General features: G+C 32.3%; 1 protein-coding gene across 2 annotated transcripts; it reads left to right on the plus strand.

Moving 5' to 3' along the window:
- Nucleotides 1–6,271: 6,271 nt before the first annotated feature.
- Nucleotides 6,272–11,714, plus strand: LOC111612942. Of its 2 annotated transcripts, none has more exons than XM_023354229.1 (5): nucleotides 6,272–6,355; nucleotides 6,419–6,542; nucleotides 6,617–6,762; nucleotides 10,292–10,424; nucleotides 11,435–11,714. In XM_023354229.1, exons 1-5 carry the CDS (start codon nucleotides 6,316–6,318, stop codon nucleotides 11,670–11,672), a joined length of 681 nt encoding a protein of 226 aa, XP_023209997.1. In that variant the 5' UTR covers nucleotides 6,272–6,315; the 3' UTR covers nucleotides 11,673–11,714. The 2 variants fall into 2 exon arrangements, with proteins under 2 accessions (XP_023209997.1, XP_023209996.1); XM_023354228.1 differs by lacking the exons at nucleotides 6,272–6,355; nucleotides 6,419–6,542; nucleotides 6,617–6,762 and adding exons at nucleotides 9,037–9,120; nucleotides 9,184–9,307; nucleotides 9,382–9,527 and having other exon boundaries at nucleotides 11,435–11,711.
- Nucleotides 11,715–15,956: the final 4,242 nt, after the last annotated feature.

Here is a 15,956-nt window from a genome sequence, read left to right on the forward strand (position 1 = left end):
ACGAAGGCCCCTTCCCGCTCGGAGAGCACTAAGGGACCGGCATGTGTAAAGTGGAAAGTCTGTTTGTCCCATAAAGGGCTCATAATCTTTTAAACCAGACCCTTGTGAGGGCTCATAAGATTTACGTGATATATGAAGAATGTACTTGTAATTTAAATTTAGAGCCGAAAAGATCTGTATTTATGGTAACTGTTAGTAGTTTTTAGTGTTAGTAGAATGGTTATTAACAAGTGCTGCAGAGGTAGCAATAATGGTTAATAAAGGTAGGGCTCATCCAGCTAAGGCAGAGGAATTTATAACAAAACATAATTTGAAAATGTATAAAGTTTTGAGATTCAGTAGAAAATTATAAAATTTTTAACAATTTTGATGATTTAAAATTTAATAGAATTTAGTTGTATATGATAGATTTAAAATTGAGCTAGGTACTATGAATTTTTATTAATTTGTTTATTTTACCAGTCAGCGAAGGAGGGGAGCCAGCTCGAGAGAGCAATACCACCAGTAGCCACCAAGATTTAAAATTTCGGAAGAGGATGAATTCGACATAAAACGACCAGAGCTGGAGGATGCATGAAATAAGACAAGATAATCAAAGGAAGATAGTATAGATGTAGGGTGTTAGTGGCTAACACAACCTAAAACCTAACCTTATTTTTCTGGTTTGTCCAAAGCCACTGTGAAAAAGAAAGTAGCAGTGGTAAAGCCACAGATGGTCCAGCCCAACAAATTTAGAATAATTATTAAAAGTTTGAGTTGGGTGTCTGGTTTGGTGAACAAGTCAACAAGCCAGTTGAGTGCTTATTGGGAGGACTTTGAACAGGGGAGCTTGACTCCATTTGGGATTTAAGATGTGAAGGAAACCCAGTAAAACTTCACATGTCAAGCTAGGCCAATAGGGCCAGAAGAAGCTACCAAATGTAAAATAGTAATTAAGAGGGATCCAAATATGGAAAGTGTTGGACAGCACCACCATGAAAGGCAAAGTTTAGAAATGTTTTTTAAAATACAGTTTTGAGAGTGGCTATAAAGTTGAAAACTTGAAGTTAAAAGGGTGAAGAGGATTTTACCTGGCTGAAGACTAACAAAGGAGTCCAACAGGGCCAGATGTATAGGAAGAGAAACACGCAAAAGGGTAAGACGAAAGCAGCAGGGATAGGTGCAGTGGCCCGCTAACGCCACGCCAAATAGGCACCCACTGGTGGTGAAAGGCCACGGGAGGCAAGATGGAAGCCAATTGACGACTGCCGACGGCAACCCCGGAGCAGAACCGCCGCTGCCGATCTACCGAAGGATACCCGTATAGGGATCAAGGCCACTATCCAGGAAAACGAAAGGAAGTGCCTAACAGTCGAGGAAGTCCACCTGACTGAAGCAACTACCCGAAAAACCAGGACGAGCGAGTCCAGTGCACGAACCTCGCATCTAACGCCCGTCCCGAAAGAAGGCGAAGTATCTGGTTGTCCGCATACGCAAGTGGAAGGGACGGAAGGCGACAGAGAGAAGGCGCCTTGTCGACAGAGAACTTTAGAAAAGGAAGTTTGACTAGTGAAGAGTTTTACTAAAAAGAGAAAATGATCAATACTTTAGTATTTTAAATAGTTGAAAGAAAGCGAGAAGAGGATGGTGAGCCCGTCATCCACCAAGTGGTACTGGTCCTGAGGCTCAGACAGGTAGAGGTGCCCAGATTGGATAAGAAAAAAATAGACTGGAAAATCGGCAAGCACCCACCAAAGTGGCTGCCGACGCACCAAGCAAGTCAAGAATAGTCAGAAGAATTGCCGTGTCCCGCACCGGGGAACGGTGGCGTCAAACACAGGACATTCGGCTCAGAGGCAAATGCCAGGAGACAACAAAACCTCACCAGTTTGGGAGGTAAGAGTAATAGCAAAGCAAATGAGAAAAAGGATAGCAAGGATAGTAGAGGTGAGTGGAAGGGAGCGACGGTAAGGGTCGACCCTCTGATGCCATCGCTAGTGTGCCGTGAGGATTTAACATCAAAAGGCGAAGAGAAACTGCAATACAATTGGGCACAAAGAGAAGACTAACTGCCTCGAAGGACTTAGAGGCTAATTGTAAGTTACTTGCAGTCTTGCAGGCTGATTTTAGGCTAATTCGAGTCTAACTGTAGGCTAATTGGAGTCTATTTTGAGTCTAATTGTAGGCTAATTGTAAGCTACTTGGCGTCTTGGGGGTTAATTGTAGTCTTATTGGAGTCTTGAAGGCTGATGGTAGTAAACTTGGATATCTTCAGGCTGCTTGGGGTCTACTTGCGTATACTCGTTTTAAAATCATTTCGAAGTAATAAAGATTTGAGTACATAAGTAGATAAAATAATATAAAATATATTATGCACTTTTTATCTTTTAGGCCTATAACCTATATTTTGTTGTATTATTTGTTTGCTCCATAATTTGTAACATCAATTGAATAACAAAAATTTCTTACAAACTGTATGTATATTTTATATATAAAAATTTATGAGCTGTTATTATTGTATAATAAAATATATATTTTTTAAATTTTATTATTTTCCACTCTTGGACACTAGAGAGCCTTTTCGATGCTCATTGTTGTTTTGATACTCAGATGGCATGATAGTGCCATCTATGGGTATTAATTTGAACCTTTATGTAATTAAATCCTGTATGATGTTTAAAATTTCATTGTTTTTGTTAAATACAAATAAGTAATATATAAAATAATATTTTAAATTTACAAATAAATTAGTTTCAGTTTTGAAGATGCCTGATGAAAATATAACTTATTAATAAATTTTGTTTTATTTATTAAACACTTATACAGACATATAATATTAATTATTTGACATAAACATTAATTATATTATGACTAAGGTGATATGACCATTTAAAAAATATTTTCTAGAGTTACACGTCATTTCTATTGAATAATTATTTATTTTTCACGTTCTGCATCCATATTTCTCAACCTTTTAAATACTGTAAACTTTTATTAACTTGTGTCTAAATTATTTTAAATTAATTTATCTCGTAAAGAACCTAAATTAATCCTTTTTAGATATAAATACAGTTCATGGCAAGATAGCTCCTCAGTTCTCCTTTAAGCCGCATGGTGGCGCTATAGCATTTAGGCAATTTCATTTTTTTTTAAGGGAAATGAAATATTCTTAATAGCGAACATTTTTACAATTAACGTTATTTTTTCAATATTTTTCCACGTTATTTTGTATTGGAATTAAAATTCAAAGGAATAATATACCTCAGGAGGACTTTCTACAGGAAATTGATCCCTATTTAGTTGTTACACATGCGAACAAAACCGGGAAAATTCCATGTGGTGGTTCTGTCTACTCCGTTACTGGCGTTTCATATTATATATTTGACCATTTCGAATTGATACATTAAAAATAAATACATAAACATTTAAGAACAACAGCTGAGCTTCAAGTGCTCGGGCAAAACTGTCAATAAAGATCATTCTGTGAGCTTCTGGCCTTTTCATAATACAGTACTCTTTTTTTAACTCTTTCCGCCCTGTGGGCACTAAGAGAGCCTCCATTAGAAAGCCCATTATGGATTCAGCCAAGCCCACAATGGGGTGGCCAGGTGGTGAGAGACAAACCTTTTCATAATACTGATATTACCCATTTTCAATATTTTGTGCTTTAATGTATGATTGTATACTTTGCCTCCTTCATGACAAAATCGGATTCAAGCCGCTGGAGGGTCCATTTTGTCAAGAAGGAAAACAAAATGCTGGCAAACAAAGTATACAATCATATAGTCTATAGCAATAAAATCTATGAAGAAATAAGTTGACAACATCAGTCTGTTATTTAGAAAATAATTAAATTAATTATGTTTTGGATTTTATTCTGAAAATTAAAAAAAATGCAAATAAAGTTTATTATTTTTTTACTATAAATTATAAATTTAAATACAATAATTTATTACGAAATGAAATTAACCTTGAAGATTGAACACAATTTTCTATTAATGTTAAATTATAATAAAAAATTATTCTGTAATATTTTAAATAATGTATCTATAACAATAGATAATTATAATAAATTAGAAATAAGAGGAAGGAAAACATAGGAAAAAGTCGAGTCGAGTTGCAGACAATAATGACCTTGCTTTATTAAAATATTATTCATATAAATATATAATTTTTTCATTTTTTGTCTCTTTTCCCTCTGGGCATTAAAAGGACTTTTTTAAAATTGAATCCGGCCGTGAATTCGGCCAGGCCCACAGGGAGAAATCGAGTGGTGAAGATGAGGATGGACCTGACATACCTGAGACAGACCATTTTCAAAAAATCCTGGATTTTTTCTAGAGCCAAAATTCGATCTCGGATTTCCCAAAACGTCTAATATTAGCATAATAATATTTAGTTTAATATCTCGGTATTACAGTAGATAAAGTAAATATTAAATTAGAGAAGACTTTTTAAAAATCGTAAAAAGAAGACAAGCACAAATTTTTAATCTTAATTATTGGTCATTTCCACACATTACTAGATTTTGTGTTCTCGTTGTGAGATAATACTTATGATGTAATTATATAACACCTTTACAATCAAATTTGCTTGTGTTTAAACACGAAGCTTAAATATTGTTCCTACGTAATTATTTTTGAAAGTATGTCTTTGTTCCTCATTACAGGACGTCTATCTGTGATGAGGAAAGCTTCTAATGACAAAGTTAAAGAACTGTTTAATTAGTCTAAAACTATTTCCCGGATTTAAATATGAATTTAGGATTATATAATTTTCAACTTTAAATTCATAGGGAGTAACAGTGATTTCGTTTTACGTGTCATTAACAAAATTAATATATCTCTGATACCTTCGGAATGAAAAGGGTTGCAAGAGACTTTTATCTCATCTTGTTAAGTTAAAAGCGCAAAACCGGAAGTTAGTGAGTGATGGGTTAATATGAGGCTATTCTGCAAAAGGTAATTTTATTTGTAGACAAAATTAGTGAGCAAAAATAACAGTAAATCTTACGTGTAAAAGAAAATTCCAGCAAAGAGTCGTATAAGAATTAAAATTGTTTGTGGCGTTATCTTAAAAATCCAGAAACGAGTTGCTTCTCATCTCATTTCATCTCATGGACGATAGAGGAGTGCTATTGCTTTTCGCTTTTCACTCCGGAAGAAACAGTTAGGAAGAGGTGGTCTTATAGAAGACGACCAATCCGAGGAAGACAGGAGAGAGGTCACTAAGCAACCAAAGCCGGCCTTATAAAAGACGACCCCCGCGAGAAAGGGAGACAGAATGCCTTCCGGGAGGACTTGGAGGGAAAGCTGGCCCCTATTCAGGCGTCATTGGCAAGGAAGAAAACCCGGAAAAAACTCCAGCTGCCAGCTCGTCCGAGTGAGGCGCGAACCCCCGATCGAACTCCGGTGTTTAGGGTCTGGTCACCAACGAGTTGCTTGAATTTCCTAGCAACATTTAAAACGTTGAAAGCGCCATCTGTTATGATATTTTATTTTAAAAAATTTTTTATATTTCTAATCATTATAAAATGGCAGAAAGCTTAATTTTGAGAGTAGGGATGAGTTTTATAAAACATTGTAAATGCTAATAATAAGTAAAATCGTCATTAAGTCCGACCCTACTGGAGATACACACGACTCCCATTATCTCTCCATCCCGTCGACATTTAATCACCAAAATTTAACAGCGTTAATGTCGTAATACAGAGACCTCTCTGCAAAATTCAGAAATTTTCAACGAAAAACACAGGAGTTATTAAGCTTCAAAACGGTTCACTTGGGTGAACAAAACGTGCCCTCCCACTCACACACTAACATACAAACACTAATCTATAAAAACAGAAAAACCCTAACACTTTTTTGAATTACTACTAAAACTAAATTACGTGTGAATTTCAAATACTTTGATGCTATATTCGAAGAGAAACCATGAATTTTTGTATAAATTATTTAGCTTCATTAATGCAAATCTTATCATTTTACATAATTTTTGAGACATTTTTACTACAAGGTTCCTAATAATAAATTATTTTAAAAATAATTTTTAGTGAAAACAGAAATTATATTCACGAAATAAAAGAAATTTATGACGACGAATCGACTTACCACATCGCATTTCAAAGACAGTTCAGCAATTAAATTAAAATAAATAATAAAATTTCACAGAACCAGAAGAAAATTTATTCCGGACAATGCTTTTTCCCATAAAAATATATTTTTATTTATTTATTTTCCTCGTATATAAGGAAATTAATTAGAAATTTTTCACTTAAACAACTTTATTTCGTTTCTGAAATCACCGTACTTCGGATCTAAATTTCTGCATTTCAGTATGAAAACACTTTATTTCTTCTTGCTCTACGTTGCAACTGGTAAGTGTACATGAGCAATATTTAGCTGTAAAATTAGAGATAAAATTATAATTAATTTTACAGCAGAGTCAATAAGTTATCAAGAGCGTTGCCATACAGAAAACTTGGATTATTGTATCGCTCCATTTTTGCTTTCGATGAGAAATTTCATACCCGCTAACCAAAATGAATTGGATAACTTTTGCAGGTGAAATTTCTTAAATTAATTTATATTAATGTATATTGCAATTTTTTGGAAATAATTAATGAAATTTTAATTAGACAATTGAATAGAACATGGAATTGTACCGATAACTTCATGCAGAATTGTTTTACTATGCTTGATCAACAAATATTCGGCTTGTTATCCGGAAAAGTTCGCATACGGATGGAAGAATTTTGCAATTCTAGAAGCACGTTACAAAAACGTAAATAGTCCATGTATTATATTCATATTTATTTAGTTATTGATGTTTATGCAGGGTGAGGCATATGTCCTGGAGGAACAGCACTGTAATTTTTTTATCACTTTGTTAGAAATATGTTGTGTTTGAAAGGTTGATAGAGAGATAGTTGGCACTAAAAAGTATTTGACTACTCAAAGAAGTATTTGGTCCCAGATTGATAGCTGTGGAAGCTCTGGAAAAGACTGAAGATGGCATCAAATGATTTCTTCATATGGCACCAATTTAAACCACATAAACTTTGTAATATAGGGGCAACTAAGATGCCCTATGCGCTCCTGAAGAATCTGCAAGTTCTCCAATGGAGAGATGCAATGAAAACAATTTCAGCAGTAGTCAGACACCATATTGTAATCTTCAGAATTTATGTCTGACGGCAAACATTTCTTCAAGATTGTATCTCTTACTCCATTTACCACTTAATTAATTGCATTTGTATTTTTTAAGTAATTTAATTTTTCTGCCAGGGCGCACATGTGCGCCACCCTGTAGTTTAAACTTATGAATTTCCTATGAAATTAATCTTTATTCCCCAATCCCTAGTATTTTGTAAGATGAAGGTAAATAAGAAATGCATTATGTGGATAATTTTTACATTACTGCCTTTTATATAAAGAATTATACAGAACTTATAACAAGATTTAGTTATAGTTTTTACATATCTCTAATTCTTAATTTATAAGTCTGTGTAAGATATTTATTATATAGAAATTATATATGTATTATAGAATTCGTGAAAGAAAGCCGCTGCATGTCAGAAGNTAAACATAAAACTTTAAATTTTAGATCCCTTCTGCGAAGTTTTCGCAGAAAAATAACTTATCAGAAATCGCGCCCGCCGTTTGGTGCGCTGCTCCGCGACGAAAACAAGCTTAAGTAATGGCGTCGTCGAACGGTGCACACTCGGTAAGTAATCCTACAATTTTTCGTTTATAGCATAGTTTATACGGATTATTCTCGAAAAATTATACGTGTTTTGGAAATGTTGAGTCGGATTAGTCAAGAATCCATTAATTTTATAGAAGAAAACTTTTCAAACAGTCGTAGTCCGTAAACTGCACACGTGACGGGCTGTGATTGGCTCACGTATTTAAGAATTCCTACAACGCGAAATTCTTATAAAGCGGAACGTATCTACCGCGTTATAGGGGGTCGACTGTATAATTAATGTATTGATAGATACTTTCGATAAACTTTCATGTAAATAAATGTAGGTTTCTAGTACAGATTTTAATATTATAAGCCATGTATTTTTTTTTTTTTTTGTTTAATTTAATAATGTTAAATAATAAAATGAACAAATTAAATAATTTTTCTCCTAAGCTTATAAAAATACAGAGTCATGTTTGAAACAAAACACTAAAATAAAATAAAAGGGACGTAAAAGTGAAAACTTTCCACCTTAATAATTATAATACCAACTTTGGAATAATATATAACATTTATAAAATTGAATTTATATCCAGTTTTACGTATTAAATAATCGAATATACAGTATTTATAATAATATAGGGGAGATCGGCATGTTAAGCTTTACTTAAATTTTGTGTAATAAATACTGCTGTAAACTGAAAAAAAAGCTTTGCATATTGTCTATTGGAATGTTTTCTTACTATAGAACTGGTTAAAATCAGTTTGGAAATAAAAATAATTAAAATAATTACAACTTTACAAGAAGAGAGAAATTGACGAAGTTGCCCCGNTTATTAAGCTTCAAAACGGTTCACTTGGGTGAACAAAACGTGCCCTCCCACTCACACACTAACATACAAACACTAATCTATAAAAACAGAAAAACCCTAACACTTTTTTGAATTACTACTAAAACTAAATTACGTGTGAATTTCAAATACTTTGATGCTATATTCGAAGAGAAACCATGAATTTTTGTATAAATTATTTAGCTTCATTAATGCAAATCTTATCATTTTACATAATTTTTGAGACATTTTTACTACAAGGTTCCTAATAATAAATTATTTTAAAAATAATTTTTAGTGAAAACAGAAATTATATTCACGAAATAAAAGAAATTTATGACGACGAATCGACTTACCACATCGCATTTCAAAGACAGTTCAGCAATTAAATTAAAATAAATAATAAAATTTCACAGAACCAGAAGAAAATTTATTCCGGACAATGCTTTTTCCCATAAAAATATATTTTTATTTATTTATTTTCCTCGTATATAAGGAAATTAATTAGAAATTTTTCACTTAAACAACGTTATTTCGTTTCTGAAATCACCGTACTTCGGATCTAAATTTCTGCATTTCAGTATGAAAACACTTTATTTCTTCTTGCTCTACGTTGCAACTGGTAAGTGTACATGAGCAATATTTAGCTGTAAAATTAGAGATAAAATTATAATTAATTTTACAGCAGAGTCAATAAGTTATCAAGAGCGTTGCCATACAGAAAACTTGGATTATTGTATCGCTCCATTTTTGCTTTCGATGAGAAATTTCATACCCGCTAACCAAAATGAATTGGATAACTTTTGCAGGTGAAATTTCTTAAATTAATTTATATTAATGTATATTGCAATTTTTTGGAAATAATTAATGAAATTTTAATTAGACAATTGAATAGAACATGGAATTGTACCGATAACTTCATGCAGAATTGTTTTACTATGCTTGATCAACAAATATTCGGCTTGTTATCCGGAAAAGTTCGCATACGGATGGAAGAATTTTGCAATTCTAGAAGCACGTTACAAAAACGTAAATAGTCCATGTATTATATTCATATTTATTTAGTTATTGATGTTTATGCAGGGTGAGGCATATGTCCTGGAGGAACAGCACTGTAATTTTTTTATCACTTTGTTAGAAATATGTTGTGTTTGAAAGGTTGATAGAGAGATAGTTGGCACTAAAAAGTATTTGACTACTCAAAGAAGTATTTGGTCCCAGATTGATAGCTGTGGAAGCTCTGGAAAAGACTGAAGATGGCATCAAATGATTTCTTCATATGGCACCAATTTAAACCACATAAACTTTGTAATATAGGGGCAACTAAGATGCCCTATGCGCTCCTGAAGAATCTGCAAGTTCTCCAATGGAGAGATGCAATGAAAACAATTTCAGCAGTAGTCAGACACCATATTGTAATCTTCAGAATTTATGTCTGACGGCAAACATTTCTTCAAGATTGTATCTCTTACTCCATTTACCACTTAATTAATTGCATTTGTATTTTTTAAGTAATTTAATTTTTCTGCCAGGGCGCACATGTGCGCCACCCTGTAGTTTAAACTTATGAATTTCCTATGAAATTAATCTTTATTCCCCAATCCCTAGTATTTTGTAAGATGAAGGTAAATAAGAAATGCATTATGTGGATAATTTTTACATTACTGCCTTTTATATAAAGAATTATACAGAACTTATAACAAGATTTAGTTATAGTTTTTACATATCTCTAATTCTTAATTTATAAGTCTGTGTAAGATATTTATTATATAGAAATTATATATGTATTATAGAATTCGTGAAAGAAAGCCGCTGCATGTCAGAAGTATCCAAAGATTCGTTTGTAAAGTGCAGAAAAAATTTAAAAAATCTTATATTTATGCTAACAGGAGACAATGTAGATGAGAGAATACCTGCTGGTTGTTGGTAAGTGTAATTCAACTATTATTCTAAATTGAATTATAAACGTTGTTAAAGATATTAATATATACTTTAAAATAATACAAATAAAATTTGCTGTATTCTAAAATCTTTTTCAATCCAGGAACACAATTAGCACTGAATTGGCCTTTTCTTTGAGACTCTTCCCTGCCTGATATTTTTACTGAAATCTGGTTCCAGAGAGACTTTTAATCAATTTATGTAATTGTAGGAAGAAGGGAAGAGCCTCAAAGAAACGTATTAATTTATATTCCTGTGGTTAAAAAGGGTTAAAGATTAATTTGATAAGATAGGGAAATACAGCACATGAGCAATCTACCTTACGGGTGGATTTTCTAAAGAAAACTGGACCCTATTTCAATGTTAGACACCGAAAGAAAATCCGGAAACTCCACGTTAGCAGGTACGAACCCGCGACCAATGTTCAATAGTTTTATCCACTCGGGCACTGGCTCCCGAAAGTTAAGAAAAGGAAAATTTTATCTGTATATACTTTTCAATTTGGGCTGCAATTTGAAAAACATTGTACACCTATAAATTCCCACTGTCGTTCGTCCGTCTGTCTTTTCTTAATCCCGGGAACGAAGTTAGATAAATGAAAGACGAAACCAAATATGGAAACCATAGGGGCAGGAAGACCCGACTAATGATATATAAACTTTCGATGCAAACCGGAAATCGTGTTATTTCAATTCAAAATTTTCCTCTGAAAAGTGTTAGATGACCGATACGACTCTAATGTTAAAGGAAAAGTATAATGTACAGGGACAAGTAACTACCAATTTGAGGTGGAGAGCATATATTTTAAATTAAATAAGTGAAAAATATGATTAAAAATTGCAGCCTCGCATTGTGACGATGTCACAATAAATAATTGCTCGTATTATTTTTAAATATATATTTCATCTAGGACTCCATAATTTTTTATAAATAAGCTTAATATATATGTATATATTTATTTATGATGCGGTTTTCATTACTCTTTTCCAATTTAGTTTATTCAATCAGTACTACGATTGTTTTCTTCAAAAAATGGGAAAATCGTGTGGAAACGAATCCTTGAAGATATTCTCAGAAATATCCGAAACCGTAGCTGTGAATTATATTCGAAATTTCTGCTCTTCCTATGATTCTTCCAGCGATATTTGTGCAGATTTATTTGGAAGAAAATCGGTAGAACCTTCTAAGAAGAACTCTTATCTTGTTAGATTGATACTGACTTGGTTCAGATAATCAATCCCTTTTTCATGTTATAGTTATTAACTTCCAATTTAAAAGGTTTATGAATATTTTTTCCTTTTATCTTTATGGACTATATAATAAATCGAATTTAATAAATATACTTTTGTGTGTTTCATAATACCAAACTTATTAACATCACACTGTTCTTTAGGTATCTGAAAGATATCAATTTAAATTATATAAAATCTACTTCAAATTCACGTATAAATTAGAGAAGACGTGGCTGATGGCCTCACGAAGTTGAGGAACTTTTCTTTAATTCCGTCAGGCCCTTTAAAGGAACGTATATTATCTCGTTTGGCTGTATTTGATTGAATATGTAGTAAATACAATGTATTCCCGATTATTCGAGCTAATCACTAGTAATGGAGAGATGGATAACGCGGGGACAGGAATAATCCTAAAATTTGTTTTTATGAAAGCTAATCAATTTTTTTATTGGGCTATAATTTGAAAAAATATAACCTATAAATTCCCTGTCCGCTTGTCTGTTGGTCTGTTTTTCCTTAATCTCGAGAACGGAGTTAGATAGACGAAATCCGAGAACATTTATGGAAAGCGGAGGGGTAAAAGGCCGCGATTAACTCTATATGAACTTCCGATACAAACCAGAAGTCACGTTATATTCAATTCAAAAATTTTCCCCTGTAAGGAGTTAAGCCATTTTAATTTATGCCGTGACGTTCTGGAAGCAGTTCTGACCATTTTAAATATTAATGCAATGTAGTTGCAACAATTAACAACGCAGATTTTTAAAAATTTGAATGCTAATAGGCCTATTTGTATTTCTGACGTAAAATTTTATCGAGACATAAGCATGCATGAATTATTCCCGCATACAACTAACCCGCTAAATATTTCAAATAACAAATGAACAACCGGATACTTCATCAGCTATAAGGTTATAATTACTAAGCAATTTGGCAAAAGGCAGGCCGCCAGACTGCCATCTGTTGTTTAATATAATAATTATAAATTGATTAATTAATTAAATTTTAAAAGATTACACGGAGATTCGAGTATCGCAACTAGAAACGCATCTGCACAGCAAACAGGAGTTACAGCTTCGAGTCTCATTTCAGATATTTTCTTCCAGAATATTCTAAAATTAAATTGAATTAACTTATTTCTTTATAATTATTATATTTAACAAGAGATGGCAGCCGGCCTCCTGCCAAATTGCTTAGTAATTATTAAGTCTTATAGCCCAATAAAAATACGGCTGTTCATTTTTATTTGACGAATATCTAGAAATAAAATCGTGAAGTATATTCGAAATTTTCAGAATAACATTCGTTAAATTATACACTCTTGCAACGAGTTTAATGAACACCAGAATAAGATTTTCACACGAAATTAAGGTTTGGTTTATTCGTGTACGGTAAAGTAAGAATTTGTTACGTGGAGAAAGCCGATTAAACTCTGTAGGCTTTCACCATGTGTCTAAAACAAGCGCTAACTCAGCATCGACTAGAAGGTTTCATTCATTTGTTTACTGTTGGGCATTCGGTTTTAACAAATATCTACATACATTTTTATAAATATAAAAGTCTTTAGAAGTGTTGAACACGAGATCGTGTTATTAACCAATCACATGGCTTGTTTTCCACCTTTATTTATTTGATACAGTATCATTTACACGTTTCGGGCTTTTTTGCCCCTCATCAGTCAATTAAAATAAGAAAATAGTGTATACAGCATTTAAATATTATTTTTTACAAGTAATTTGTACAAACATTTTAAAATACATGTATAGGGGAGACCGGGGCAACTTCGGCATGCGGGGCAAGTTTGTCAAGCGCTTTTTTTTTAAAACAAATTAAAAGGATACTTTGGTTATAGGTTAGGCAGTTGAGTTTTATTGGTGGCTTGTTGAGTGTAGTGTTTTTATTGTTCTCCAACAAGCGTAGTTGAATTATCAAGCAAATTTTCATTTTCGTTCAATTCCATATAATATTTTTTTTCCATTTATATTGAATTGGCAGGTTTTGTTATAATTCCATGATAACGAAAGTTACTTTTCCTGTTAGAAGGATGTAACTTCAACTTATTCACGTGGCCAGATCGTGGCTTGGCATTCTGTTCTCAGGGTTGTACTTAATGTTTCGAAATCATGACTAGCGGGGTAAGATCGGCAACATAAAGCCACATTAGAAGCAAAGGATAAAAATCAAACAGATGATAAATGAAAACATGTTTGCATTTGTTATTCATGTATATATGTCTTTGAACTTGCATTTCGTTGTAATAATATTAAATGGGTGTTGGATTTGTATTTCTTTGTTTTAATAGTGAATTCCAACTTATACATTGTTAATAACATAATTTTATATACGTGCCTATCTTGCCCCATTACTGTTGCCCCTATACCAGGGGCAACTTTAATAAAAATAATTAAAATAATTACAACTTTACAAAAAGAGAGAAGTTGCCGATCTTGCCCCTATACCCGGGGCAACTTCGTCAATTTCTCTCTTCTTGTAAAGTTGTAATTATTTTAATTATTTTTATTTCCAAACTGATTTTAACCAGTTCTATAGTAAGGTAACATTCCAATAGACAATATGCAATGCTTTTTTTTCAGTTTACAGCAGTATTTATTACACAAAATTTAAGTAAAGCTTAACATGCCGATCTTGCCCCGGTCTCCCCTATAACTTCCACGTACTAGTTTCCCCCGATATGAAACTTGTACACGGTAAATTTGTATATCACAAAGTACAAGTGCCATATCGGGAAAAACATGTATTTTAAATTGTTTGTACAAATTACTTGTAAAAAATATTTAAATGCTGTATACACTATTTTCTTATTTTACTTGACTGATGAGGGGCAAAAAAGCCCTAAACGTGTAAATGATACAGTATCAAATAAATAAAGGTGAAAAAAAAGCCATGTGATTGGTTAATAGCACGACTCGTGTTCAACACTTTTAAAGAAAATCTAGTACAACACGGTTTCACAACAAATGAAATATAAAAGTATTTTTAATAAAATGCGATAAATTGAGACTATTATCCGAAAATATGTTAATTAAATTATCTGAGTTTAATTACAAATATACATTTATTTTCTATATAAAATGATGAAATTTCGAAATTCTGTACAATTATAAAATTCTCGAAAATCTTTTAATTAATTCAAAATTTTAATTATATTTTTGCAATTCTACAATCACAATTGCATAGTTTTATAATTGTTTTTACAATCCTTAAAAATAACGAATTTATAATTTATGTTCTGTTTTAAAAAAGATTTGTTGTTCTTGGAATTTTCTTCATTAAAACGTAATTTCATTAAATTTTTATAATTAATTTATATTTTTGTAAAGAAAATTAGCAAAGCATAACTTTAAAAGTAATTCACATTGCCTAAACTTGTTTTATTTTTGAAGCTGCTATGCTACAAAAATATGAAGACGTGCAATTGCATGGCCATTCATTGACATCCTGTGACCTTAGAATAATGATTCTTCGATTCGAGGAACACAAGGAAAAACACATGCAACACGTTCAAAATTTATATGCACTTTAACGTGCATTTTTAAGGTTTCTTCAGTAGAAACAATGTGTTTCCGGAAGAACTGGCTTTCTAAATTTTTCACGGATATGAGGTAAAGAGCGTTTCTTCATTATGCTTTTAACTTTCATTGTACAAGTTTTGTTACCGAGAACACATAGTGTTACAGATGCCTGAACTAAAGATTCAATTATTAACACTTTTGGCATTTTTGGGTGGCCAAGAAAGTGGCCAATGAAAAAAGCTCATTGAAAGTCACATTTAGCAACAAGAACAGAAAGAAATGCTAATCAATTTCTCTACAACATGCTGAAGAATTAAAACTAGAAACTATTAACAAATGCCGGACACCCAACATATGTAATACTGTAATTATAATAATAACTGATGTTTTTAATGCAAAATACAGTAGTACACCTCTTCCTGTAGAAAATTCTGTATAACAGCTTCTGAGACTAAGTTTCCTCAACAATAGAGTGATTAGTAGCTCATATACCATAGTATGATCACTTACTTCATCTGAGATTTTATTCATACCGTTTATTAAAATTATGTTTGTAAATTGGAGTGTTTGAAAGATTTAAACATGGATACGAAAACAATTATTTTATTTATGATCATATTTGGAAATGATCAAAATTGCAATGTGAGATATGCCATGAGATGCTCTGTATACTGTCTTTTATTTTCTTAATAATCTATTGTACGTTACTGTATAATATATATATATATATACTGTATTAGAAATAAACGGCG

The sequence above is a fragment of the Centruroides sculpturatus genome, unplaced genomic scaffold (genome assembly GCF_000671375.1).
Source record: "Centruroides sculpturatus isolate CEXI.00-Female unplaced genomic scaffold, Cexi_2.0 scaffold1611, whole genome shotgun sequence".
Classification (NCBI taxonomy): Eukaryota; Metazoa; Arthropoda; class Arachnida; order Scorpiones; family Buthidae; genus Centruroides; species Centruroides sculpturatus.